A 17,794-nucleotide genomic window follows, 5' to 3' on the forward strand; every position below is an offset into this window, starting at 1 on the left:
TTAAAACCATATTAAATATTTGGATCAGGTTAATTTAATTTTCATTTTCATCTTGTCGTGTACTGAATTTTTTTTCAATGGCTTAAATAATCCATGTTTCATCAAAAACGTTTGCAGTTAAAGGATGTATGTATTACGAATATCTAGAATTTGCACGAATTTGAATGAAAACGAGATAAATTCAAAATGAAAAAGTCTTCGATCCACAAACTACAGCAGTATTACATTATGAGAAATGTTATCATACCTTACAAGCAATGGAGTTGTCCAGGGTGTATTTTTGCTGACCCAAGATAAAGATTATATTAACCGAAATCAGGGCAATACACAGATTGATGAGAATCTTCGACGGGTTACTGGTACGTAGTTTTCTGAAGAACATGAAAATTGATCGATACTAACGTCAGAAAAACGATCGAAAATTCATCCTTTCTTCTCCGCTAAGCTTACAAGAGTAGCCTCCCTTTACAACGATACAGAATACGTTTGTTTCAAACATAGATAGAAATACAGCTCACATAATAAGCGAACTGAAATTTTGGAAAGTGTAAGCCATTAATATTTCTAAGTTAAAAAGCCCGTATAAAAAAATATCCACGCTTTTAAAAAAAAATCCTTTGCGTTGTTAAGGACACTGAAGTAAACTCCCTTGACTTATAAAAAAAACTTATCTAAATGTTTCAAATGAATATAATATCCATATATATCTCTAGTAGTTATTTACCTGAAAGCACAATACGTAATGAGTGTCAGTAAAAGACCAAATATGGAAATCCCACATCCGATATAGGAAATTAGAGACATGGCAAGCCTGTTCTCTTCACTGAGGTTTCCACCTGTACCGTAAATATCCTGTAGAACACAATCATTGGTATATAATGACTCGTTATTTATGATATCAACCATCCTCTATACTCCAGAGGTTACGATCACTGCACATGGAACATGTCATGCCAAAATTGACAGAACAAGTAATTTGATTGGTTACAGGAGAAAAAAAACTGACCAATCACAGACTGATATTCTTCTTTTGAAGATTACAAATGATCACCACCCATCTTCAAAGCTATTACAATATATAGTCATACGACCTCGAGATTCGCAGGATCAAAGGACCACAGTGGTATTGTTCACAAAGTGTCGCCCAATAGACCTTCAGTTTTGCCAAGACATGTTCCAGGGGTGCCGAGAGCGAAAGTGAATGTAACCCCTGGAGTATCGAGGAATTGATACAGTATGTACAGTTCAACACAAAACATCTCTTAATATCACTGAAGTAAATTAGCTTCATATATAAATTTAACAACGTAAATTGATTAATTTAACAACAGAGGTTAAATTCGAAGTGAATTTTTTCTTTAGAAGATAGAATGTGGATTAGTTTAAGACATCTATTCCAAGGTTAAAGAGTATAACTATTTCTGAAAAATACTTAAGATAAAACAACTTTGGAACTGGACAAACGAATCCTTTTTATAGCTAACAAAGTAGAAATAATTTTTCAATTAAAAGAACTCATCTGTATACCGATTTGGGACAGGTTTTATTTTTATTTCAATATAAACACTACATTTACCATTAATAATGCAAAGTTGGTCAGGTGATCACATGCACAGGTGGTGTGGGAGTTGTTCACAGTTTCGTATATGAAGCAGCCTTGGTTTGACCATTTTGATATGGTTTGTAAACTTTCGTCCCAGAAGACGCATTCAGGGTTGTTAGAATTCTGTCAAAATATAAAATAGGGGTTACTACTTGATATATATCTATTAACTTCAGACCGAAAACTAAACACTGAACCGTCTTTCAGTTAAGTATATTGAAGATGGGCTCTATCGACTGCGACAAAACTTTCCTTTCCGGTGAAAAAACGTGGATATTTGTTTTATAAAAGCTTTCCATTGATACAGCGTTTTTAGTAAAATAACTCGAAATACGAACATTTTTTTGTGATCGTGAAATAATTCCTACCAAAACTAAATGCATGATTTTCACGTGTCACAAACGGGCGTGTGTATAGCTTTTCTAACCGATACGTCTAAATCTTCTCTATCGCTGATCTGACATGAGCTTTCCGGAAGTAAGTATTTCTTTAAATCAGCCGTTCCATTGAATTTCCCTATGAATATTTGGTGACAGATGTGCATGACTAACTGAAATGCTTTGACAGAATTAATATTTCTGAAGAATCATCTCATTCACTTATTTGATACGTTTTTTATGGCGGCAACACGAAATTATTGGCGTTTTGCGGCCTTAAAAATGTGAATACATGGTAACCGATGTTTTAATAAAAGTTTCCATGAGCCTACACCAACTTGGAATGACTGACTCAACACATAAATATATTCAAACAATTATCTATGAATAATACTGTTTGTTTTCTCCTTGAGCTCCATCCATGTAAACCGGGATTTATACTGAATACGTGGTAATAAAGCGCCACCTAAAGTTATTCGAGTAAGATCGAGTTATTCCCCCTGACTACGATTTGCTAATCACGTCAAAGCGTTATTTATATCCAATCAAACTCAGCGGCTGAACACATTAAAACTTAGGAATATTCACAGCTCGCCTCGAAATGACCATGTTTGTTGGAACCGCGATAAACCCAATAAAAGGCAATCATTTAGCATTTCTTTTTCTTAATTCACTTACTGTAATTGACAGGAAACAGCGCAGGTTTGAATGAACTATTATACTGACGTCATTTCTGAAACATGTCACCTAAGTGTTTGCTTCTTACTACGGTTTTACATGTATCATATGGAATGACAAGAATCAAAACGACGCTGATTTAATTGGATTCATAATTCTATTTTCGCAGACATAGCAGATAATAGTCAGAAATATGTAATTTCGTGCAAAATACCTTATCAGTATGAACAAAACGCTGTAGGACCGGACTTTGCAGACCAGAGACATCAACGTTAGGTATAGAGGCAGCCATTATTAGACTGTTGGGACCCCTAATAAAATTGGAGTTATCGCCCACTTGTGGATCGCCGGACGCCAGTGGAAGATCACCTGTTATGGCCTACAAACAGAAATACATAACTTGAAACTCCAGTGTTAAAATGAACAATGTCAATTTCATCGTATGGAGACATATCCAGTGATGAATAAGTTTCAAATAACATAATATTTCTACAAAAAATGATCAAATGCGTTAACATTTTATACAAATATACAAAATGGACACGAAAGGATATCTTTATATAGAATATTATTGATCTCTCATCTGAAAGCGACACCCACTGAGAATATTTTATCCTCGGCAAAAGCTGCAAATGTTATTTTAGATATGGCCGCCCGTTGGTTGGCAGTCAATGATTGAGGGAGATCGGCAGGTAAGACTAAGAAAGACTGGTCACTGGTATTATGTGTCCCTGCAAGTACTTGGACCTGAAACGAGAAAAAATAACAATCTCTGTTACCAGATATCTGTGACGAAAGGGACAGTCTACGAACGAGACTACAATATTTATAATTCGGAAGTAATCTGGTATTTAAAAAAGAATCAGAAAAATACTAATATGACAACATAATTATAATCCAAACTCAAATTCAATAAAACTAGGGACAAAGTATGAACAAAGGAAAGATTTACACGGAGACTCCTGAAAATGCACAAGAATAAGACCATGTGTTCTGGAAGAGTAAGCGTCTTCTGCTTCATCAACGACACCCGCTTTGTAAACCTTGGTCAATCCAAGTAATCAGTGTCACGTTCTTAAATGAGAATAATTTATACAACAACGGAAACAACAGGAACACTATCGAGCATTAAACATGTCAAGGTTCATATCGGACAATAAATAAGATAATTCTCAATGAAATCACTATGGTGGCCATTCAAATTTACACCGATCTGTATCTTTTGAAACCCTGTGTTACGAGTTTGTCCCTTCAGTTGACTTTTTGCACGGAGAGAAACATTATAACGGGAACAGGCCCTTGAATATCGAATAAAGTGCGACTTGTTAACATCATAGGTTGGGTGTCCAAGTGGGTAATTTGTAAATACAGGCTATTGGTCTCATAACCGATAAATATTAATGCTATTTCACACTTTTCAGTAAGATCGCGATAGCAGCCATATAAATGTTACAGAAAAATAACACGCTTTACAAAACGTGTTTCACAGATTACGATATCTACCTGCCATGTCTAATCGGTTTGAATCGTCACCGCAAACACGGTGTTTTATGAAATACTATGCCAACAGATAGTAAACAGGGTGAACAAATTAGCCCATTGGTACACTAACGAGCATCAAGCTAGTCTAACTACATATCACGTAAGGACGTAGACAATTCCCTAATGAGATCATTATGACGAAAATACAGTTGACTTATCAAAACTTTTTTTGTCTGATTTGTCAGATCGTGATGAATAATGACCATTATGTTTCTGGAAAAAAATCACAAATAATTTTTCAATTTATGTTTCTCAGAATAGATGTTTTCACAAAAATAACTGCTAAATAGTAAGGCCGAATGAAAGTCTCCTGGAAATTATCCTATATCTATAGAAAGTAAAAATTTATAGTGAATTATCAACCATACAACACTCAAATGAAACAACAAAATTCGTACAGTAACATCAGAGGTCGAGCTGGATTTTTTTTTCTTTTTTTTTTCTAATTTTATTTATTTTTTCTTTAAATTTTATTTATTTAATTTTTAATTTCATCTGTCTATTTAAGTTAATTTACTTATATTTATTTTGTTTTTAATTAGTTAATTTATTATTCGTTTCGAAAACAAATAAGACAAAGATGTGTCATGTGTTTTCTTTAAGAAGGAGAAATGTATTTACAGCGGAAATCATATCAATAGGTGAAAATTTTTGAAGAAAAAAACCGTCAAATCACCCAAAAAGACAAGGTAGAATTTTTAAGGTAAACTATATCACATCGTCAACGCACACAAATGTTTCTCGATTCTCCATTCACGAAAAGCAAAGGTGATTTTTAGACTTGTTTTCGGATGACAGGGTCACTCCATGGCAAATTTATAGTGCCGTCATACTGAAATTTCATTGGACTTGATAAGACAATACCCGACCATGTCACATTAGCCTGGGAACTTGTTAAAAAGGATTTATTGCCAAGTTATTTAAATTAAGCTTCAAGCTGAAAGCATAAGTAGATAGTTTAAGGAGTAATTTGGTTGAATGTGTGTTTGTGTTTTTTGTTTTTATCTTACTCAGGGAAATTATTTCCCAACACTCCTCGTTTAACCTGGTGAAGTGTCGAGGAAACCGTTGCTTACAGAAACAACAAAGGAAGTAACGCCACGTCAACAGAATCGTAATTCAAACTCAAATTCGATAAAACAATGGCAAAACATAAACAAATGAAAAAATTACTCGGACACTGCAATATGTTCCGGATGGTTAGGCATCACCTGTTTCAGTGATGACTTCAACTTGGTAACTAGTGAATGATCAATCTAAGTTAGTAACGTCATGTTCACAAATTAGAACAACAACTGCACCACCAGACATACTAACGAGATGTGAAATACACCATAATCTAGTCACTGTACATATATACAGCACAATGTCAACAAAATTGTGAAATTTCCAAATCGACACAGAAAAAAAATGAAAAAAATGAATGATTACAGTTAAAAAAATCAAATTCGACGCCAAGAAGAAAGTATTTTTGTCACTAACGATGATATTTCACAACTTACGCAAAAGCACGACAACGAGAAATTCTCGCGTCATTTCATTTTCTGTCTAATGGTAAACATTCTTACCGAATTTGGAGCAAACTTTTCCCCTGGCTGGCTGTTAGAATGAATAGTGTAACCATTGAAACTGGACGATGTAATTCCTCTTCTTGAAAACAATGCCAAATTAGGATTTACAGCGGTGAAACTGTTTGTTTCAGCTCTGTCAACCAACGTCTGAACTATTTGCAAAAACCTGAAAACGGAAAGCTTTAGTTCCAAAAATAGTTTAATGGCATGAAAGACATACCGGAACTGAATAACAAGACAGGAATATTAAAACGTTTCTAATTACACACAAAACAATCGCATCTATCAACACAAATTTAAAATCGGAGCCAAATAATGAAGTTTAACTGCTGCCGTTACGTCATTCGAGGACAGTTCTATGACGCTAATGTTCTATATATCGCCAAATATAGGACTGGAAATATTTGAATTGATCCAAAACTTTAAAGATGTAATTCAAAATGTATCAAAAGAGTTATAATTTATACTCAGTTTTAACAAAACTAGGATATGATGTAAACAACAAAAAGATTCACGCGGAGACTCATGAATTATAACAAGGACTTAATTATAATCCCTTAATGCACGTTTTTGTCGTCTTCCACTATGTTAAGTGTTGTGTATACGTTTAATATGTATGTATTTGCATAGTGTACCGTCCTGAAAGTCGCATTTCCACAGAATTTACTGCGTGTTAAATATTTACATCTCGTTAAAATATTTTGTCAATATTATATCACCTGGTGCTTGCCGTTTTTTTCACCGGATATATATATTTACCTTCCCTTCCAAGCTTTGATAAATGCTTACCTAGTCGGGCTGTTCGAATCCTTTTCTGCAACTGATAACTGCTCCTTTGGAGTATCCAGGAAGTTACTCATAGTCTTCGCGATGTTTGCTTCCCTTTGTGAGGAGAAGTGGGTGCTATTAAGGTTGATTAGTTCCTCCAGTTTATCGATCGTCAACTTGACATCATCACTGCTGTAGGTTTCGGAGGCCCCCGATATTTCCGCAAGCTTAGTGGCCTGGTCATCGGCATTCACTATAATCAAATATTGGTTGTCATTTGTGCATGTTGCTTCCCGAAATTCAAAATTTCGGCCTTTATCATTTTTGAAGTGAACTAGGAGCCCGAAACCGCAGTTTGATTGTATGGCGCTGTCGTTTCCAACTCTACATTTTTATTCAAATTTTTTAATCACAATTTTTGAGTATTTAAAAGGACATCACGGTAAACTCATTATTTTTTGTTAATTGTACTTGTTTATTATATTTTCAGTTACGTTTCTATGCTATCCCAATATTCACAGTCGATTTCCATTTTCTTTAGTGCGGGAAACCCTTTTAAATTTAAAGCAGATAATGTCACGCCATAGTTTTGAAAACGAGGCAGTTAATTCTGTAAACACGAACACATGATGGCGGACAGAAATGACAATGACGCAGTAAAAACCAGTTTTTAAGCACCTGAATTTGCTATGGGTTTGACAAATGTTATTTGATAAATCTTAGTCAATTCAGAACTACGAAAAATTAATCGCCAACCGATTCAAGCGGGAAGCCATTTCTGTTTACAGGAGACGGTGTTTTGTGCGCAGGCGTTATCATATATTTGACGAAAAATAGAACATATTCGGACGGTTGATAAACAGATAAGGAATTCCTTTTTATGATACACTTGAGATATATATAAATATACATATAATAATTAAAAGAAGTCGGTAAAAATTCGTTTTATCGTGACATTGTCATAAAAGTAGGAAAGCTTTCGGATACACCAATAGACGATATACGTATCCTTTTTTTTATATTTTAGATCGATTTATTTTGTATAAACAAATGTGACGTTCATTAAAGACTTTAAAGATGATGATATAAGTTTAATCGAGTGCTGCACAAAGACTTCAGTGACTTAATCCTTTAGTGAATATATCTAACTAATTAGTCATTTGTGACTTTTATTTTTGTACATATTTTTACCAAAGGGGATATGTACACTGTATTAACCATTTCACAGTATAAACTGGGCAACAAACGTAAGAGGTTGTGATGGAAAGTTCAAAAGGCAGACAAAGTGAAAACAGCAACAAAAACACAAACAAAACAAAAACTAGATGAGTTTATCAAACAATATGGCCCCGGTGGCAACAAAATTCTAAAGTGGGACATTAAAACTGTTATGTGCAAGACATGCGCTAATTGTATGCACATTTTGTAAAACACTTGTGTCTTCATTATGGTAATGACTTTCATTCACTCTGAAATGTAGGTCAAAGGTCACGGTCAAGGTCATATGGTCAAACATTTTGAAACCACGAGAATGGTCTTGTCACAAGGAGCACACGTGCCAATATGAAAGCCATACGTTTTACGGTGCAATATTTATGAGCAATTTTAAAGTTGAAAACAGATAAACAGACTGCATAAAACAATATCCCTTCATTCTTTCGATCCGGAAAAATAAAAATCATCACAACCTCCATAGCTCGTAAGTGATGCAAGGGGGTCTTAAATGTATGGACCGAAGAGGCAAACGAGGTAAATCACAATTTAAATGGTGGGTATAATTTATAAATTAGTAAAGAAGTTTTAATCAACTGTGTCTTGTTTGGCTGAATAAATCTTCAGGAATGCCATTTCTGAATTAATTTTGTAACCGAATGCTTAAGTGAATAACAAATACCTACCGTCTGTGGCCGGTTCCCGAGACAGTTGTATTAGATTGGCCGTCGTGCTAACAGGTGGCGCTGTCGTCGTTGTTGTTGTCGTCGTCGTCGTCGTCGATGTCGTCGTTGCTGGTGCTGTGTAGTCAAGGCAATCCTTAACAGTCATGGCTGACCACTCTGCGACATTGTTAAGTCCCATCAGGCTTCAGGGAAACATATAATACGATATATTGTCATATCAATTTAAAAACAGAACAACATCAATTAAAAAGAAAGTGAAAAGTACAAATTAAAAAGGACAAAATTGCAATGGAGGACAAATCAGGTACTTACATACAGGAAATATTGCTTAAAGGTGAAAATGTATAGGCCTTTTATCATTGTATGGAATATTTGCCCCTATGCAAAACGAAAGCGTATCCATTACCTTTTACGACAGGTGATTTTCATGTGACTAATAGATTTAAGACATCTAGAACAATAACGACATTGGAATTATAGAGAATACGATCCATGCTAGGCCATATATAGCTTTACTGTCGAGAACGAAAAAGACATTAATTGATATTTCCACGTCGAAGACAAGCCATGAAGAATAAAATGAGAACACACTCTTTTATTCCAGCTGGTTTTTATCGGAGAGCAATCAGCAGACGTAAGACAGGTCTTCGTGAATCTTTGATGAAACATTTACAGCTATACCCGTGTATTTATATATGTTCACCACTGTCCCAATACACCATCATACCAAACATGATTAAACACAATATGATAATGACACTCTCATTGCATCTGCTTCTACTGAAATATGACGTCACAATACTCTTGCTGTCCATTCAATGCTCCGGCTGTTCTCTTTACTTGATTTACTCAATCGTATAAGATTTTCGGCTGTTCCGATTACTAGATTTACTCCATCTTATGAGATGGACAAAAATATGTAACAGTTTAGATATATTCTCTTGATTGTAAAAAGTTAATAAAAAAATCATGAAGTGGAATAAAGTTGTTATTAAAATGTTTCAGTTATCAAATATATATGTAAATATAAACCTTGACATCAGATTTTAATCCCTACCATTCTCTGTAAGCATATTTGAAACTGTTTCCTGTGTAGTTTGGACAAACGACCCTCTGTGTTTCACCTATTTCAGCAAAAGTCCAAGAAAACGTTCCTTTAGGACTGGCAACATTTTCAGCAGGACACAGTGCTGCAAGCAAGGATTTGTAAAATTCATAAGTTGGTATAAAGTAAATTGTGGGAAAAAACAGCTGTCGACGTATGTGTAGTTACGATGACAAACGAGACACGTTTCTAATTGTTTTAAGACTATACGAAATAAATGATTTTGACAAATTAGAGAGACATTAAGTTCGGCAATTAGGTCAACAATCTATTGAAAATACACATCGTGTGCGGTAGTTAAAATATATACAAAAATCCATTAAAGTCAGTCCATCATTTTGAAAGGAATTATCCAGTCAAGTGGAGCGATTTGAGAACTGACAAACAGACAGACAAACAAGCTAATTCCATTATATTAAATGCATGTGTCGTGCATTCAATTATGTCAGGTTCTCCAAACGAGAAACGTGGCAGAAAAGAAGCATTGATGAGCAATGAACAAGGCAGATGTTTTATGTACACATCTCTTCTCTGGTAACATATAAGATACATAAATCACAGATATAGGTGCGCAGGACTTTGAGGTATACTTGTAAAGAGATGTGACGAGAATCATATGAATCCCTTCATTTTAAATTAATTCAGCGATGTTTTTGTTCCGTTTGAAGTTTCCATCAATCAATTTAACAGCAGAAAAATAAGAAATTGCAACAGTGCTCAAGTACAATCTAACAATCATAAAAAGACCAGTATATCCAAATGACACGTTTGATGTTCTAAATTTGTATTGATCGTCATAAAAAAAATAATAAGAAGTGCATGTGAGGTAGTATTGACTAAAGGATACAAACATCAAATGATTGGAAAACATAAAGAATCTTAATTATAATGAAACATCAAACTACAACAGTGCAATACAAATGTTTCAGTAGTGTCTCTGTAGTTGTTAGAAACCAATATCCTGGTATGTTAACTTTAACATTAGTTTGGTATATTAACTTTAACATTAGTTTGGTATGTTAACTTTAACTACAACATCAGTTTGGTATGTTAACTACAACATCAGTCTGGTATGCTAACTACAACATCAGTCAGGTGTAATAAACTACAACATCAGTTTGGTATATTAACTACAACATCAGTCTGTTATGTGAACTACAACATCAGTCAGGTATGTTAACTTCAACATCAGTCTGTTATGTGAACTACATCAGTCAGGTAGGTTAACTACAACATCAGTTTGGTATGTTGACTACAACATCAGTCGGGTATGTTAACTACAACATCAGTCGGGTATGTTAACAACAACATAAGTCTGGTATGATCACTACAATATCAGTATCGTATGTTAACTACAACATCTGTTTGGTATGTTAACTACAACATCAGTCAGGTATGTTTACTACAACATCACTTTGGTATGCTAACTACAATATCAGTCTGTTATGTGAACTACAACATCAGTCAGGTATGTTAACTACAACATCAGTTTGGTATGCTAACTACAACATCAGTCTGTTATGTGAACTACAACATCAGTCTGGTATGATCACTACAACATCAGTATGGTATGTTAACAACAACATCAGTCTGGTATGTTAACTTCAACATCAGTCTGGTTCTACAACATCAGTCTGGTATGTTAACTACAACATCAGTTTGGTATGATCACTTAAACACCAGTCTGGTATGTTAACTACAACATCAGTTTGGTATGCTAACTACAACATCAGTCTGGTATGTGAACTACAACATCAGTTTGGTATGTTAACTACAACATCATTTTCGTATGCTAACTACAACATCAGTCTGTTATGTGAACTACAACATCAGTTTGGTATGTTAACTACAACATCAGTCAGGTATGTTAACTACAACATCAGTTTGGTATGCTAACTACAACATCAGTCTGTTATGTGAACTACAACATCAGTCTGGTATAATCACTACAACATCAGTATGGTATGTTAACAACAACATCAGTCAGGTATGTTAACTACAACATCATTTTGGTATGTTAACTACAACATCAGTCAGGTATAATAACTACAACACCAGTCTGGTATGTTAACTACAACATCAGTCTGTTATGTGAACTACAACATCAGTTTGGTATGTTAACTACAACATCAGTCTGGTATGATCACTTAAACACCAGTCTGGTATGTTAACTACAACATCAGTTTGGTATGCTAACTACAACATCAGTCTGTTATGTGAACTACAACATCAGTTTGGTATGTTAACTACAACATCAGTCAGGTATGTTAACTACAACATCAGTCTGTTATGTGAACTACAACATCAGTCTGGTATGATCACTACAACATCAGTATGGTATGTTAACAACAACATCAGTCAGGTATGTTAACTACAACATCATTTTGGTATGCTAACTACAACATCAGTCTGTTATGTGAACTACAACATCAGTTTGGTATGCTAACTACAACATCAGTCTGTTATGTGAACTACAACATCAGTCTGGTATGATCACAACAACATCAGTCTGGTATGTTAACAACAACAACAGTCAGGTATGTTAACTTCAACATCAGTCTGGTTCTACAACATCAGTCTGGTATGTTAACTACAACATCAGTCTGGTATGATCACTTAAACACCAGTCTGGTATGTTAACTACAACATCAGTTTGGTATGATCACTTAAACACCAGTCTGGTATGTTAACTACAATATCGGTTTGGTATGTGAACTACAACATCAGGTTGGTATGTTAACTACAACATCAGTCAGGTATGTTAACTACAACATCAGTCTGTTATGTGAACTACAACACATCAGTCAGGTATGTTAACTACAACATCAGTCTGGTATGATCACTACAACATCAGTATGGTATGTTAACTACAACATCAGTTTGGTATGTTAACTACAACATCAGTTTGGTATGCTAACTACAACATCAGTCTGGTATGTGAACTACAACATCAGGTTGGTATGTTAACTACAACATCAGTCAGGTATGTTAACTACAACATCAGTTTGGTATGCTAACTACAACATCAGTCTGTTATGTGAACTACAACATCAGTCTGGTATGATCACAACAACATCAGTCTGGTATGTTACAACACCAGTCTGGTATGTTAAACAACATCAGTCAGGTATGTTAACTATGTGAACTACAACATCAGTTGGTATGTTAACTACAACATCAGTCTGGTATGTTAACTACAACATCAGTTTGGTATGCTAACTAACTTAAATCAGTCTGGTACACTACAACATCAGTCTGGTATGTTAACTACAACATCAGTCTGGTATGTTAACTACAAACATCAGTTTGCTAACTACAACATCAGTCTGTTATGTGAACTACAACATCAGTTTGGTATGCTAACTACAACATCAGTCTGTTATGTGAACTACAACATCAGTTTGTTATGTCACAACAACATGTCTAACTACAACATCAGTCAGGTATGTGAACTACAACATCAGTCTGGTATGATCACAACAACATCAGTCTGGTATGTTAACTACAACATCAGTCTGGTATGTGAACTACAACATCAGTTTGGAATGATGATACAGTGTTCTAATTTGTTTCGGCACACTGTTGTTGTTGTTGTTGTTGTTGTTGTTGTTGTTGTTGTTGTTGTTGTTGTTGTTGTTGTTGTTGTTGTTGTTGTACTTGATTGATGTTGTCTATTATGAAGAAAAACTTACTTGGGTTTTCAAGTGCCCAGCTGTGAACCTTTTTGTCGTGTAACTGGGCTGTTTTTTGAAGTTCGTTATAGATAAAGCTATATAACTCGACTTCCTGCATTTCGTATATTGTGTAGCACTCAATGCTGGCAGAAACTGTCAATTCTCCGGGCCTGTGGCAATTTCAAAGTAATAAAACACAATCTGAAAATACTCATGGAGTTGACGAAGACTCAAAAATGGTGGCGTTATATTTATCTTTCTCTGAATATTACAAATGTACGTGATCAAACATCAGATAACGAAAAAAAAGGACAAATTATGTGGCCATTTTGTTATTGCGTCTTATCACTTGATCTCCTACAATACACTTTTGTTACTTACCCTAATCTCGCGATGCTGTGAACGATCACGTGATATGATCCCAATGACTGATTGGTTAAAATATTTGCAATCTGGAAAAGAAAACACACCGAATTAGTTCACTCTCCTTCGTATACGGAGAGATTAGGTGGTTCTGACAACGCTCATCTAAGTTTTTAAAGTAATTTGTGAGACTATCATGTGTCAATTTATATTTCCATGCAGGATTTAGTTATATGTCATAATCTACAATACACAACTCTTGTATTCTATTATCCAATTATCGTAACATCATGATCTTTTATCTTTTAACTATGCTAGATTTCGATAAATACACCAACCTAGTATTAATCAGTTTTTTGACGTCATATTATTATCAATCAATTTATGACGTCAGAGATTTCTCAGAGAACGAAAGCACTTTAAGAATATGAGTCGCAATATTAACTGCCCAAATGCTCCATCACGTGGCAAAAAATTATACATTTTGTTTCCATTTCAAGTTTAAAATATCAAAGAGATGAATTCCGTTTTTAATTCCTATTTTGTAAATCTTGAAAATCATGTTTGATTTAGTAGGTGCTACGTATATTTATATGTTTTTAAATAACACAAAAGATTTAAAGTTTTAGACCATATATATGTGTCGTCATAGCGTTATGAACAAATAGATATTGACATTCATTTCATTTGTTTGATGCCTGTTCAGAAAATGAGTCAAAATTCATTTTTGTGGTTCATTGACAAAAATGTTATAATATACTTCATTGTTATGTACGTATTTCAACAATTTTTTTATAATTAATTAATATGCAGATTACAAAAACTTACTGCGGATTGAACAGCGACATAAAACACGGAACCTCCAATTAACAGATTATCAGCAACATCGCCATACAATTCTGCTGTCAAGGCAAACGTCACCGTCCTCAAGCGGTCTGTAATAAGAAAATAATATAAATTATCTTATATGATATCATTGAACCAAAATTATAAAAACGGGATGTACATAGAAATAATTATTTCTAATAATTAAATCTCACATTTCAGTATTTTTACATCTATAATGGCCTCTTTTCTTTGCTAATTTCTTACACTACCGCATTGGCCAATCAAACGTGACGTTACAAAATGACGTCATTTTTTAACGTCACGTGGTGATATAAGGAAATACCCGATATAATTTTTTTTTTTTTTTTCAAAGAGGATTAAAGTTAGAAATGCGACCCTTAAGAACACTGTTCAGTAAAACCATTTCATTGCTACATATAGGATCTTATATTCATTTCCATTTCAGATTAGTTTTCATTTTTTACCGAGCCTTAGCTAGCGAATATCAAGATTTTAAAAGGACTTCCACAACTCTTACATGAAACGAAACTTTTTATCACATAACTCAATAAAGTTACACTTTGACAGGTTTTAGACATGGAAGAAAAATATTACATCGGCAAAGTCATTAAAGAAGAGTGGAATTATGTCGAATCATTTGACATGTCATGAAATTTCGTAATTTAACTCACATTTGCTAATAAATGATACTGACTAATAGTTTTTTTTACATTAAATATTTTTATAACAATGTACTTTCTTAATTATATTATGTTATTGTTTGTTTTTTTTATTGCCATTGTCTATTTGTTAGAGACGAGGTTTTACAAACTGTACCGTGAGTTCAAAGCCAAGACAGACATTGAAAAAACCCTATTTTATTTAAGAAATTTGATCAATAATACGCACTAATATTAATCTGTAGAAGCAAGGCAATACCTCTGTCTGCAAACAAATATTTTACACCTGAATGCAATAGACATTCCATAGACGAAGTGTCAGACAAATTCAAAACTAACAAAACCTCTGCTTTTATTCAATTAACCCTTATTGATAAGTCCCGTAATTATAGAAAGACATCTTACTTCCGGTATTGTCGTCGTTGCAATGGTTTCCCAGACAACAGAAAGTACATTGCACGTTTGTTCTCCCGGAGCATTGCGGGTTGGTAATTCGAGCCTTTCCCACACAAGAGACATACGACTCACATCCTTTATTTAGCTCCAGGCCGGTTGACGTGAACGCCATTTTGGAATAACACACTGGCTGCAAAATATTTTTAAGAAAGCATACTCAACAAATGTGTATTTTTAATGCAGAATGCAGATTCATTTGTCCTCGATATACTATGAGGTACCTATATGATGGCAATCGTGATTACCCGATTGTTTCCACTCATCATGCCAAGCAATTCTTTGAAGATAAAATGAGGTGCTGTAGATTTTTACAAGTTAGAAATTCTTGCCAAGCATCACCGAACCTCGACGCTTGAACCTTGTATGAAATATAAGTTTCTTTTAACCAATGTCGATGGTTGTTGTATTGGAGATGGGTAATAATGCCTTGCCTGGAGCAAGACTGGATCCGGTCATGATATTAATTGTATGATCTTGTTAACATTTAATCTCTTAAGTTATCACTATCTATCCACAGTTTTATCTTTTTGTCATGATCGGATCGCGGTCAATAGTGAGATTTCCTCCCTATATTATAGAAATCAGAGTTTCACGCTCATTTTGAAAATGACCGCCAATCTCGCGAGAGTTTATAATTTATAATAGGTTTATAACGACACGGCGGCCATGTCCAAAATGTGCTCGAAAATTTGGGTGTCGGAAAAAACGTGTAGATGTTTTTAGTTTAGGATCGTCAACGGATTTGATATGAAGCTTAAGTATTAGAGACCTGTTCCGTCAATCCACCGATATATCATTTATAGGCGTCGCGTTGTTGTTAATCACATAAAATATTGCCTGAATGCCTATTCGCGCACGGTTCGCTAAAAGCCCGTGTCTTTATATAGGGAGAACTATCGACCTCGACCAAGAAAAATTATGAAACCATGTTTGGATAGTCAAGCCCTTCCGACTCTTAAGCAGTAGCCTTGATCGCTTTCCATTCAGCAGGCAATACTGATGTTACCGACGTAGTAACTAAATGGAACGTAACGTTACTGTCAACATCATCGACAAAACATGACGTCGCCAAACTGGACGCAACAGCAACATCATCGGCAGCATACGTTCCAATTAAAATTAATTTCAACGTCAGTGAAATTGAAATCGACCCAATCAATCAATCAAGCAATCAATCAACCAATCATTTTATTCCTCATAAATAAGATTACAAAATGAAGAAATGTTCAACATGTACAAAAGTCAGGTAATTTTACATGTCACAGATGTATCACAGTATAACTGTAGACTGTCTATTGCGGGGCTGTTGTAGCATTTTGTTTTTCACTCTCTATGATACCAAGTAAAATGTCTTGGATGATCTTTATATGAAAAGACACTAAGCAGAACTTAACGCTAGAAAAATAAGTCAGTCAAAAATTAGGAAATATCATGTATTAAAGTGTTATTTGGTACTGTTCCCCGAACCAAATTTCAAGTCCATTGGACATTCAGAAAAAAAAATTACAGCTAAATTTGATTTTTGACAAATTTAACAACAATTAACAATAACAAATACACCGGACATGTTTACCAGAGTCGGGCATATCTAACTGATATCATATAAGGATAAAGATATCATTGAATTCATGGCGACGGCCAATCACAACAAACAACACAACTCCCAAACCTATAGAGAAAGCGCTGAAGATTGTGGAATTGGAGATTCGGCAAACGAATCCAATGACTGGAATCAATATCTTTATATCTGATCTGTTTTCATTTGGTACACCTATACCCTATATCTAATTTGTTTTGTTAGGTTAACCTATATCCTATATCTAATTTGTTTTTGTTAGGTTAACCTATATCCTATATCTAATTTGTTTTGTTAGGTTAACCTACATCCTATATCTAATTTGTTTGTTAGGTTAACCTACATCCTATATCTAATTTGTTTGTTAGCTTAACCTATATCCTATATCTAATTTGTATTTGTTAGGTTAACCTATATCCTATATCTAATTTTTTGTTGTTAACCTATTTTGTTAGGTTATTTGGTTAACCTATATCCTATATCTAATTTGTTTTGTTAGGTTAACCTATATCCTAAATCTTATTTGTTTTGTTAGGTTAATCTATATCCTAAATCTAATTTGTTTTTGTTAGGTTAACCTATATCCTATATCTAATTTGTTTGTTAGCTTAACCTATATCCTATATCTAATTTGTTTTGTTGTTAACCTATATTATATATTTGGTTAACCTATAT

At 34.3% G+C, this 17,794-nt stretch overlaps 1 protein-coding gene across 1 annotated transcript in view; it reads right to left on the reverse strand.

The window, feature by feature from the left end:
* Positions 1–17,794, reverse strand: part of LOC132563404 (adhesion G-protein coupled receptor G6-like) — a 44,835-nt gene that overhangs the window by 9,171 nt on the left and 17,870 nt on the right. Inside the window, exons 8-20 of the mRNA XM_060228167.1 lie at positions 15,493–15,673; positions 14,408–14,514; positions 13,598–13,668; positions 13,235–13,386; positions 9,495–9,627; positions 8,438–8,619; positions 6,561–6,792; positions 5,769–5,937; positions 3,259–3,405; positions 2,873–3,037; positions 1,577–1,726; positions 725–852; positions 248–371 (exon numbers count right to left, since the gene is read on the reverse strand). Of these exons, the coding sequence (XP_060084150.1) occupies positions 248–371; positions 725–852; positions 1,577–1,726; positions 2,873–3,037; positions 3,259–3,405; positions 5,769–5,937; positions 6,561–6,792; positions 8,438–8,619; positions 9,495–9,627; positions 13,235–13,386; positions 13,598–13,668; positions 14,408–14,514; positions 15,493–15,673 (1,941 nt within the window). The remainder of the gene's footprint in view (positions 1–247; positions 372–724; positions 853–1,576; positions 1,727–2,872; positions 3,038–3,258; positions 3,406–5,768; positions 5,938–6,560; positions 6,793–8,437; positions 8,620–9,494; positions 9,628–13,234; positions 13,387–13,597; positions 13,669–14,407; positions 14,515–15,492; positions 15,674–17,794) is intronic.

This window comes from Ylistrum balloti, unplaced genomic scaffold (assembly GCF_031769215.1).
Source record: "Ylistrum balloti isolate Yb309-2 unplaced genomic scaffold, AGI_CSIRO_Ybal_v1 Utg371710, whole genome shotgun sequence".
NCBI lineage: Eukaryota > Metazoa > Mollusca > Bivalvia > Pectinida > Pectinidae > Ylistrum > Ylistrum balloti.